Raw genomic sequence first — 12,079 nt, 5'->3', positions numbered from 1 at the left:
TCTGATTGTTGATTTGATTCTTGACACAAGAAGTAGATACACAGGGCTGTCTCTGTGTCAGTAAGTGTGTGAGTGACAGGCTGCTGCTGCCCGAGAAGCATGGCCTCCATCCACATGGTTGGGCACGTGCTTGTAAATGCACCTAAGATCTGTGCACCTCAGTCCAGCACAGTTCTGCGGTGCAGATATTTCCAGTTACAGCTGAATTCACGCTTTTAATCACAGAAAAACAAACGCTCTTCTTATTTACCTTTTAAAACGTCATTTAAATGCTGATTAAAGGGCTGATTACTGTTGTTTTGCTGTTTTACTTGGGTTTTAAGTGCTTGGCGTTGACAACATCATGGACCTTGCATTGTTTTATATTGCGATATACATCGTCGAAAAAAAAAGAACATTTGCGATGCAAAATTTTTCTTTAATATCGTGCAGCTCTAATACACACTAACTGTTTCAGTGTCTGAAAGCACACTTTTAATTTTTTTAATCAATAATTAAAGAGAGAAAATCAGCATAGAATAAAAAAAATAAAATATATAATGTTTTATAAGCATCTCTACACACACATTCTAGCTAAGTGCAAATATATATAAAAATGAGAGAAAATGAGAAAGTGAGGAACACTGATGGAAGGATGGAGAGAAAGCACACCATGCATGATGAATATCTGCTCATTATTAAATTGGTAGACAGCGCAGATGAGGGAGAGAAGGGACAATATGATGAGTCAGGCAGAAAACAGGCCCATTGCTTTGACTTTAGTACATATTAGCATACCTACTCATGAGGACCGGGGCACAGCGGCGCGAGCTGATTGGCTCTTGTCAGCCGGTTTAATGTCAATACTAAATTGGAAGGCTTGTTAACCTAGTTGGGACGTGATTACGGGCAGTGGCAGGCAGTCATGTAAAAAATAATGTCTATTAGACTAATCTAATCAAGGACTTCTCTCTCTTTTCCCCCCTTATTCTTTTACAGATGAATTAGAGTGGGGAAGCCAATTATTTGAAACATTTGCAGCACGTCTGTCTGGAATTGAAAGGGAGAATGAGGGGAGCGCTGTTTAAAATGCGGCCCACGGGTCCGGCTCGTACCGCGGGGCTTTATCACAGGAGACAGGAGACGCTGAGCGACACGCGGGCGGCGGAGAGTAGATAGTTAATACTGATGAAACGGTGCTCAGAGGATCCTGGGGGATTTGGGAACTAGAAAGAGAAGAAGCGACTCAGACTCGAGGAGAAAACGACACGAAACTAAAAGAGTTAGGCTTTAAAATACGAGTCAGAGTTGCTGTACCGTGCAAAAGATGCATCATCTTTACATAGGACGTAGGAGTGGGCGATACGGCCCTAAAGTAATATCACGATATTGCATGGTATTTTCGCGATAATGATACTCTTACTGCATATATATATATGATACGATATGATATGATATAGCACACCTCTAACTAAAATATATAAAAAAATACAAAATATTTTTATTTAATTTTATCAGATTTGTAATAAAAGTACATTCTCAGAAAGCTGCGGGATAGCGGAGTTGCGCTAATCTATTCAACACAGGTTAGTACTCTATATCATTGTTTAAGTCAATTTCACCCCAGAGTTCTCCTTTAAATGCATGCATAACAATAAATCACAATATACAGTATTGTGCAAAAGTTTTAAGCGCCTGTGGGAATTTCAGTAAAGAAAAAGCTTCTTATCTGTGCATTAATTTTACAATAAGCAGAGCAGCTTTTACAGCCCTGATTTCATTAATAAAACGTTTCCTAATCTCTCCTCTTAATCTGAGTTTAATAGAGTTATTTCTAGTTCTCATCATATTAATCAACACCTGGTTTGGTGGTAAATTACTGGTAAATGTGTTACAGTAAATCAGGTGAGCTGCTGATGGAACTGAACATAATAATATACACATGCTGGCTGAGGAGCATCCAGGAGAAATCTGGAATCTCTACACTTTATTCTTCAGCTTTAGGCTCACAGGATATAAAACATACTTATAGTTAAAAATGAGAATTCCTTCTTACGTTTTAATGTATTTATGTTTATTTGCAGCTGTTTAAATCATATGTGGTGCCTTTTTTTAGGTAAAAACACTCATATTGCTGAGATACATATATTTGCTTTGTCATTTGCTTTGGTGCTCTACTGATGCTTTTATATACACAATCCTACAGTATATTCCTGTTTTTCCCACCAGTCCTAAACCGCTGCACAGTTTGATCCTGGCTGTAGAGGCAGCTGATGAACTGAAGGATGATCAGGAGGAAGAGATGAGGCTCCAGCATTTCCCCCTTAAACTCTGGGGTGATTATTAGGCCGTTACCCTCTTCCTCCTCCTCCTCCTCCTCCTCTTCGTCCTGCTCCTGCTGGATCCCCAGGGCCCAATCTCAGCCAGGCTTTGGGGAGGTGCACCTGCACCCCCGCGCCAGAATAAGCAGCAGGTCTAATTTTAAATCTGTTAGCGCTGCCCTTTCGGAGACTGATCTCCGGCCATAAAGACGCTCTTTTTACCCACTTACAGCTGAATTATTACAGCTCAGACATTGGTCATGATGAGGCATGTAGTTAGGAGAGTCTCTGTGTGTGTATGTGTGTGAGAGTGTGTGTGTGTGTGTGTGTGTGTGAGAGAGAGAAAGAGAAAGAGAGAGAGAGAAAGAGACCAATATCTCAGCTGTCTGCTCATAAAGAGTCTATAACTGCAGACAATACGAGAGCACATATACACCTGTATATACAATACAATACAATGTCATAATCTGGGATTTTATTATAGTACATACACACAAACCTACATATACTGTAATATTATATATTATATAACCTACATACTGTAACTTTCAATATAATTAAATGTAAAGATTTAATTTCAAGCAATTTACAGCATTTCAACTGGCCCATTTATCTTAAAATTGTTCTACGATGTTTAGATAAACTGATTTTTTGATGCAGATTTTGTCAAAAAAATGTAAAACTAAAACAGCAGTTAAAACTTCGAGCAGAGTGTTGAGTGTTTCGATGATCCATAAAGAATCCCAATATTTAAAAGGCTTTTTCAAAGTATTTATACCGGTATTTGCTTTAAAAAAATCATAGTTATTTCAATTAAGTAAATGATTAATACAAAAAAATCTAGGATTAATGTTATGTTGCTAGGGCTGGTGGTTCAAAGCAAGCTTCAACCACAATATTAAAACTAAAGTCAAAGCTAAAATGAAAACAGAAACAGGAAGGTGATTATAAATGCTATGGCTGAAATTTTAATGTATTTACAGAGATGGTTTTAATGTTGTAGCTGATCTGTGTATGAATAAAGTATTATGGAAAGTATATACTGAATATTTTGTGGATTATAAGGCGCACTATCAATAAACGTCTATTTTCAGTCCAGTGCTTAGTGTTTAATGCTAATGCTGCTCCAGCAGTGCTAGCTGGGGGTGTCAGCAGGCTACAGGCTGATATACTCACTTCTGAATGGCAAAAGAGCTAGCGCTTAAGGGTGTTAGCGGGTAATGCTAATACTGCTCCAGCCTCAGTGCTTAACTGCTCCTTAATACCTGACTGGTAGAATGATTAATACATAAAATGCACCAGATTATAAGGAGCTCTGATGATTTTTGGGAAAATTAAAGGATTTTATGTGCCTTATAGTGTGAAAAATACAATAAGTATATATAGTTTTAAACTGCACATTAATTATTGTATGAAAACAACCCTTTCTGTGGCTCTACTCTGCTTCTACACCTACCCCATCATCTCCATCTCCAAACCTTCTGTATCTATAACGTAAGCATAGTTTATTTAAAAGCTAACAAACACAGGGCTGTGTAAAACCCGGATGCATAATCTCGAGCAGTGTGTGGAGTGTTTTGTAGGCGAGCGGAGAGCGGAGATGCTCACGCTTGCTGACAGGCTGTGAAACGTCAGCGCGGAGGCGAGGGCTGGCAGTGCCGGCTGCCAATGAGCGCCACCCTCCCAATAAGTCACTACGAGGCGCAATTAGCACAGCTGTCACTCGTGCGCTGCCTGGCCCGCTAATACAGCTCGGCACCCTGTGTGTGTGTGTGTGTGTGTGTGTACGTACGTGCAGAGATGGGGCTCTGGTGTCCATGACAGCATCGCACTAATTAAAACAATAAGACTTAAATACGGCCTGGCTGACACCTCACAGCACTCACGCCAAGACCTAAAGCGTACACGCTTATGGCTTCTGTGTGTGTTCATTTTATATATATATATATATATATACACTTCAGTTTATCCACTTCAGTTTCTGAATCAGTTTCTCTGATTTTGCTATTTATAGGTTTATGTTTGAGTAAAATGAACATTGTTGTTTTATTCTATAAACTACAAACAACATTTCTCCCAAATTCCAAATAAAAATATTCTCATTTAGATGTCTGAAATAACAAAAAGATGCAAAAAGAGCTTTCAGACCTCAAATAAAGCAAAGAAAACAAGTTCATATTCATAAAGTTGGTGGAATAACCCTGTTTTTTAATCACAGTTTTTTTATGCATCTTGGCATCATGTTCTCCTCCACCAGTCTTACACACTGCTTTTGGATAACTTTATGCTGCTTTACTCCTGGTGCAAAAATTTTAGCAGTTCAGTTTGGTGGTTTGATGGTTTGTGATCATCCATCTTCCTCTTGATTATATTCCAGAGGTTTTCAATTTAGTAAAATCAAAGAAATTATTTTTTTCAGAGCTGTATATCTTAAAAATTATTTAAAAAACTATATAAAAATGATAGAATTTTGTTCATTTTTTAAAGAGAGAAAGACTTAAAGATTTAATGCATCTGAATAAAAAAATCAACTACAATTTCTCATTCTCCATCTCTCTTATAAGATATATTAAAGCAGGAACAGCGCGGTTAGTGATGATAATTCCTGCCTGCAGTGTGAGAGCTGGGCTGGAGCGAGGGATGAGTCAGGCCAGGGGACGGAGGTGTACCTCCCCCTCCCCCCCTCTAAAACGGGGGTCCTAATTGAAAGGCGAGAGTGGCCCAGACCTTGACAGGCGGGAGGTCAGTCTAATTGCTGCTGGCCATATTTAACATTAAGATAATCAGCCCATTAATTACCCTCTGGATCATTAAATCAGTCGCTTGCAAAATGAAATTTCGGGCTCTATTACTCACTTGAGAGACCACAAGGGAGGGTTTTTCATTTATCAGCCACCAATCCTGAACACGGAGCAGGCACGGGAACACGCTCTCTCTCTCTCTCTCTCTCTCTCTCTCTCTCTCACTATAACGTGCTCGCTCTATCTCTCTCTCACAAACACTTTTGTGCTCTCTCTCTCTCACTTTCTCAATATAACGTGCTCTCTCTATCTCTCACATACTCACTCTCGCGCTCTCTATCTCTCACACACTCAAGCTCTAAATATTTCTCTCTCACTCTTGCACTCTCTATATCTCACACTCTCTCACTCTTTCACTTTCGCACTCTCTCATACACTCATGCTCTATATCTCTCTCACGCGCTCTCTCTTATTTTTGCACTCTCTCACGCTCTCTATCTCTTTCACACACACTTACTCTGTCTATGTCTATCTCTCTCACTCTCTCTCTCTCTTATCTCACTCTTGTGCTTTCTCTTTATCTCTATCTCACATTCACATGCTCTATATCCCTCTCTCTCTGTCTCTCTCTCTCACTCACACTCTCTTTCCCTCTCTCATTTTCGCAGTCTCTCTATCTTTCGCTTTCGCGCTTTGTATATCTCTCCCTCGCTATAACGCTCTCTCTCCATCTCTATCTCTCACTTTCATGCTCTCTTTCTAGCACTCTATCTCCATCTCACTCTCTCTCTTTTACACTCTCATGCTCTTTCTCCATCTCTCTCTCTCCCTCCCTCCCTCCCTCCCTCCCTCTGTCCAATGAAAAAGCATGTTTCTCCAAAACAGCGACTTTACAGGAGAGAGATAAAACCTTCTTAAAAGTCTTTTAATGGAAGTCAATGTACAAAGAGTTTATTTCAAGTCATTTTAGATGGTAAATTTCTATTGGTCGATTCATCATTAAATTGTGTCACAGTGTAAGGGACAGTATGTGTGTTCAAATTATGTAGTAATTCAAAAATAGCCAAAAATGTGCTGTCTGTCTGTCTCTCACTGAATGACGTTGGTGAACTAGAACCCGAGCAGTGCGACAGACACAACAGACACATATCCGAAATGCTTCCCCTCTCCGCTGGAGCAGCGAGGCGCTCGTCAGGAGCCACTTAAGGAATGCTGGGATAGGTGTTATCGACAGCGTGAGAGCGATGGCGGGCACGACGGGCTGGGGTTAATTGAGATAGTATCGACCCCCTCTGTAATCTCTCCGGCTCACTCGCGGGGCCACAGGCCCTCAGCGTACATAAATAAACGGCTACATGAGGAACAATAAACGCATTAGCGCATCGACGGCAAGCGGACGAATATGGCGGATCCATAAGGAAAGATTTTCGGAGGGGCGAGTAATTAAAAGGTGCTTCTGGTGAGTAATGAGGCCGGCGTGGAGCGAGGAGTCGATATTCCTGCGGCCGGCAGTCAGCTCTAATTTGTTATGATGGCTGGTGGGGCCGGACCCTCTCTGCCGATAATTACATGGCTTAAGACGGAGGGGGAGGAAGAGGAGCGCGGGGTGGGGGGGGTGGGGGGGCGGTGGGGGAGGGGATTAGCCACAGTGAGATTTGGGAAGAGTCAAAGAGACAACTCTCTATGATCTTGTCTGTCTGATCAGCGATGAGCAGGACAATGTTCTTCATCAATCATTACATTACTCTACATGTTGAGCATAAGGAAGCTACATATTCTATTCCCAGTTCTTGTGATGGGAAGCCCATGCTCTGCACATTTTAGTCGTTTTTATCCTCTGCTCGACTCATTCATCCCTTTCTAAAGAGAAATTCTAATGAACATCTCATGCATAACCATGAAACTATGAAAAGATAGAGACTCCACCCACACAGCTGATGATGACGACAATTATGATGATGATGATGATGATGTTGATGATGTAACAACTTTGGACTTTTTCATGTGTTAAAAATGCCCTTAAACTAAGATTCCACTTAAAAAAAAAAAGATTATCACTGCCTTGAAAGGTATAGAATCTACAGCTTTCTAAAATCAGTTTCTCTGTTATTTTATAGGTTTATGTTTAAGTAAAATGAACATTGTTGTTTTATAAACTATAACTATAAACTACGAACAACATTTCTCTCATTTCTCTTAAAAAATGCAGAGCTGCTTTCAGACCTCAAATAATGCAAAGAAAACAAGGTCATATTCCTAAAGTTTTAAGAGTTCAGAATCAATCAATTAATATTTGGTGGAATAACCCTGGTTTGGTTTTTAATCACATTTTATTTAATGCATCTTGGCATCATGTTCTCCTCCACCAGTCTTACACACTGCTTTTGGATAACTTTATGCTGCTTTACTCCTGGTGTAAAAATTCAAGCAGTTCAGTTTGGTGGTTTGATGGTTTGTGATCATCCATCTTCCTCTTGATTATATTCCAGAGGTTTTCAATTTGGTAAAATCAAAGAAACTCTTCATTTTTAAGTGCTCTCTTATTTTTTTTTCCAGAGCTGTATATATGTTATTAAGCCTACTATAACAAGGTAAGTTCCTCTTACCTGCTGGCGTCAGGGGCGGGCTTCAGGCGCCCCTGTGCGTTGGCCTCCCACACGCTATTGGCCAGCTCGTTGCCGATGGCAGACATGACCTTGATGAGCTCGAGAGGCCATTCGTCCAGATCCAGAGAGCGCACACGCGACAGGTGTGTGCCGAGGTTACGGTGGATACCTGAGCACTCGATACAGATGAGAGCACCCAGGTTCAGACTGGCCCAATCAGGGTCTAGAGGTGAAAAGAGAGCGTCAGAGTTAATACACAGTACTGATCAAAAGTTTAAGAACACGTTATCCCCCAGTTTTAAGCTTTTTAGGTCCAGTTAATAACAGGAAAATGGTACAAAATATAGTGAACAAACAGCACATTCCCACTTTCATCATCATCGTAATAACTAGAAAAAGACCCAGATAAAACACAGAGAACTCTGTAACTGTTAAAAGTAGAAGTTCTTTTCTTTTCTTTAGAGAAATTACAGATGAAGTCAGAGAGCGGTGAGTACTGTTTCTACACCTTCAAATAAAGACTCTTAGAAACTGGAGAAAAAAAAACTGCTACAGGAAGACGTCTGGCTGACCCACATGGAAACAGCAGCTTTAGCCTTTAGCTCAGATTAACATGATTAATAAGGACTGAGTCTCAGTTTCAGCAGAGAAGAGAATTAGAATTAATCTGACAGGAGAAGAAGAACTGCAGTAATAAAGTTATTGATAAATTATTTCAACGATAAAAATCAATCAATCAACCAATCAGTTACTCACTCAGGGCCTCGCAGTCCACACAGCGCGAGTTTCCCCTCATGTTCCTGACTGACTGCAGTGCAATAGCTTCAGACTGGCTGGTCAGACGCGACTGTGGATCAAATAAATAGACAAAATACACATTAGAGATCATTTTAAATTCAAGGTCAAGTAGTTTGAGCAGTTGTGGGTCACGACAAATTTTAGACAAACTCTGACAATAAAAGTGTACTGTATTGTATTGAATTGTATTGAATAAAATTACACTTATATATCAGTGTCAGATATATGTCAGTCGTCCCATAATAAAATCGGAATAATCATTTTTAGTAATCAAAAAGCTGATAAAAAGCTGTTGGACCTGGATTTTTATTTTCTGGACCTGGACTACCCACCTCTGTGTGTAAGTAACTATAGGTTTAAATAGGATCTCCGGTGGATTTGGTGTTTTACAGAGACTCTGTTTTAAGACTAGGTCAGTATAGGCTGAACTGCACTTAGCAGGGCATTATTACACATGTTGTAAAGTTACATATGACATTGCAAATACTTTTTAGTGTAAAAATGTCTTTATTTTAAAACGCTTCTAACTGTTGTTCGTCTCGCTGCCTCCTGGTGTTGCAGTGCTTGTAGCCAATCAGAGGTGATATGTTTAAACATGTTTGAATATTCATGAGCAAGAGCTGAAATCCTATCGTTCCCTCCCTCGCCCACTCCTCCACCGGACTAAAGCAGTGTTATACCGTATCACTGGAGCACTTCTTTTTCACAGAAAACAGCTTGCATGGTATTCATTCATATTAGAGATTTACCACAACTAGACATTTTAAAATAAATGGAAAAAACATGGAATAAGACCTTTAAGTACACTTTTTATAAAGTAAGACCAAAAACCGACTATGACTTACTCTATAATCTTAGATATAGCCTGCAATTATCTCATAAAATCATCAACTCAACTTATATTTCTGATGAAACAGTGAAACCGGCCTGCAGCGCCGCAGCGCATTATGATAACGTGCGATTCAAAAGCGCAGATGAAAACAAGAGGAGGAGAATAAATAGAACGGAGGGACTCAGTAAAAGGTATTCTGAGGAGCAATTGGCCGTGGCCTGGGGCGTAAACACAGCGAGCGGGTGGAGAGCCCGGGCTGAGGCTGGGGAACTGGCGAGCAGAGTGGGGCCACATTAGAGTAAAGTAATTGCCATTTGTAATTGCGTGAGTGTGCGTGAGTGTGTGTGTGTGTGGTGAAGGCGTGGGGGCTATAATGCTGACATTTTTAGCTACACTGTGTACAGGAGGGGGGAGGACATAAACAGACACATATATGCGAGTTGATATTTCAGCGCAGAATAATATATAAAAGTCAATGAACAATGAAGAAACGGTTAAATATTAAAGATTAAAGCTATTATACAGTATTTGTTTTCCATTTGTTTGATGTGTAAATACATTCTGGTTACTGGGATACCTGTACAAACATTACCAATTAACCATTTTCACTATAACCAATTAAAAGGAACTGGCACAGGGATATGGCACCCCTTTAGAAGAACTCTTATATATTTTCTTAAACATAACACTGTAATTCAAGGAAGTTATGTTTAATATGAAAGCAGCATGCAAACTTGAAGGAGGCTGCTTACTATTTCTACTGTTACTTACTATTACAAATTTAAATTAAATGCGTGTCCATTACTTCAAATGGTGATGTTTGTTTAGAAATAAAAAAACAAGAAGTAAAAATCATAATTATAATGGAGAATCGCTCTTACATGTGTTTATTTTTTATTTTTCCCTCAATATTGCCCAGCCCTGCCTTGGTTAATATAACCATCTAAATAACATCATACACACACTCTCTTTTTTTTTCAGTGATGTTTGTGTGTCTCTCAGCTTGTCCAGAAATGCACGTGTAAAGCGCGTCATCAGGGGTAGCCTAAAGCCTGATTTACAGTTTTACAACAAGGGCTCCCCCTATGTTGTAAAACAATAATTGCGTGAGAATGTGTGTGTGTGTGTGTGTGTGGCTTTGAGCTACCCCTAATGACACGTTTCACACATGCATTTCTGGACAAGCTCGCATTATACTGCACCGAAGTTTTGCAAAAAATAGGAAAACATGACCAATTGACTATGTTTTAAGGAGAGAATACAATTACGTAAATGGCATTTTCACTAAACTATTATTATGCACTGTATATCAAGGTGCATATCGCTACATTTCAGTTTCAACACTAGATAATTACACTATTTCTAGTGATATGATCACGTAAGTCTTGTTTGTCTACCTTCTGCTTGCTGCTCTCGCAGGACTGCAGGCTGGCCAGGATCTGGCTCTCGATGGCCTGCACCCATGCGTCGCGCTCCTCGTACGACGTCGCCTCGAAATGCCACGTCTGGCCCGTCAGAGACACAATGATGAACTCAAAGTTCTCTTCTTGCTCTGAAAGAGAGAAAAGAGGAGGTTTAACAAAAGACAGAAGTACTGTTATTGTTCAGTTTATAAATAAAACAAGTCAGATTTTAGCTTGAAATCCAATTTTAATCCATTTATCTTAAAACAAAAACAAAACAAAAAAAACAGTATATACAGGGGTTGGAAACCTGTCATCATTTTAGTGTGGGATTTTAGGTTTCATGTTTAAATTGGAGCAGTCTGGTGGCCAATCTTCATTAATTGCACATTATTGCACCAGTAAGAGCAGAGTGTGAAGGTTCAATTAGCAGGGTAAGAGCACAGTTCTGCTCTAAATATTGCAATACACACAACATTATGGGAGACATACCAGAGTTCAAAAGAGGACAAATTGTTGGTGCACGTCTTGCTGGAGCATCTGTGACCAAGACAGCAAGTCTTTGTGATGCATCAAGAGCCACGGTATCCAGGGTAATGTCAGCATTAACCACCAAGAAGGACCAACCACATCCAACAGGATTAACTGTGGACGCTGTAAGAGGAAGCTGTCTGAAAGTGATGTTCGGGTGATAACCCGGATTGTATCCAAAAAACATAAAACCACGGCTGATCAAATCACACAGAATTCAATGTGCACCTCAACTCTCCTGTTTCCACCAGAACTGTCCGTCACCACAATCAATTATTGTGCTCTAAAACCAGGTGTTTCAGTTTCATTATTCAACCCCTGTATCTGCTTTGCTTTGCTTGTAACAGTTCAATGCTTTCAGAAACCGTGTCCTCCAGTCAGCGTTGGTGTCTCTGGTCCTGCAGAGCACCTGTTGGCTTCGGAGGGACAATTACTCCAAGACTTCCTGACCTTCAGGTCCGCCCTGGAGCCTCTGATCAGAATATCCTGCTAATTACAGACCAGCTTCAAGCTTCCCAAATCAGCCAAATAACTCCCTCAGCAGGGTGACATATGGATCTACTAACCAAGGCCGCGTTTAGGTTAATGGGCCAATCACGAGTCAATGAGACAGGAAAATGTGAGTGTGTGTGTGTGTGTGTGTGTGTGTGTGTGTGTGTGTGTGTTTAAAAGTCAGTCAGGTCTTTGAGCTCAGAGGGACACAGGGAGCTTGTTTAGTGGTGTAGAGGGTCACATTTGGAAAGCGTTAGGAACAAAAGGGCACTGACTGGGCGATCACTCGGGGGAGGACACGGCCGGCGGCGGCACGCAGATGGTGGAGAGGAAGAATTCTCATTGATGAGACCTCGCTGTGTGTCGCGTTCAAAGG

At 40.4% G+C, this 12,079-nt stretch overlaps 2 protein-coding genes across 7 annotated transcripts in view; both read right to left on the bottom strand.

Annotated features, from left to right (window-relative positions):
• agap1 (ArfGAP with GTPase domain, ankyrin repeat and PH domain 1) overlaps window positions 1-12,079 on the bottom strand; it is a 200,656-nt gene that overhangs the window by 16,609 nt on the left and 171,968 nt on the right. For all 6 annotated transcript variants that reach the window (XM_022675333.2, XM_007258472.4, XM_007258467.3 and 3 more), the window contains 3 exons: window positions 10,675-10,829; window positions 8,404-8,494; window positions 7,648-7,870 (listed from right to left, as the gene is read on the bottom strand). In XM_022675333.2, the coding sequence (XP_022531054.1) occupies window positions 7,648-7,870; window positions 8,404-8,494; window positions 10,675-10,829 (469 nt within the window). The remainder of the gene's footprint in view (window positions 1-7,647; window positions 7,871-8,403; window positions 8,495-10,674; window positions 10,830-12,079) is intronic.
• Window positions 5,530-12,079, bottom strand: part of psmb3 (proteasome 20S subunit beta 3) — a 213,178-nt gene continuing 206,628 nt past the window's right edge. The window contains exon 6 of the mRNA XM_049479895.1: window positions 5,530-5,581. Coding sequence (XP_049335852.1) covers window positions 5,545-5,581 — 37 coding nt within the window. The 3' untranslated portion in view covers window positions 5,530-5,544. The remainder of the gene's footprint in view (window positions 5,582-12,079) is intronic.

This window comes from Astyanax mexicanus, chromosome 5 (assembly GCF_023375975.1).
Source record: "Astyanax mexicanus isolate ESR-SI-001 chromosome 5, AstMex3_surface, whole genome shotgun sequence".
In the NCBI taxonomy this organism is placed as follows: domain Eukaryota; kingdom Metazoa; phylum Chordata; class Actinopteri; order Characiformes; family Acestrorhamphidae; genus Astyanax; species Astyanax mexicanus.
Note: the sequence above shows the minus strand (reverse complement) of the source record. Positions and strands in the feature narration are given on the sequence as shown.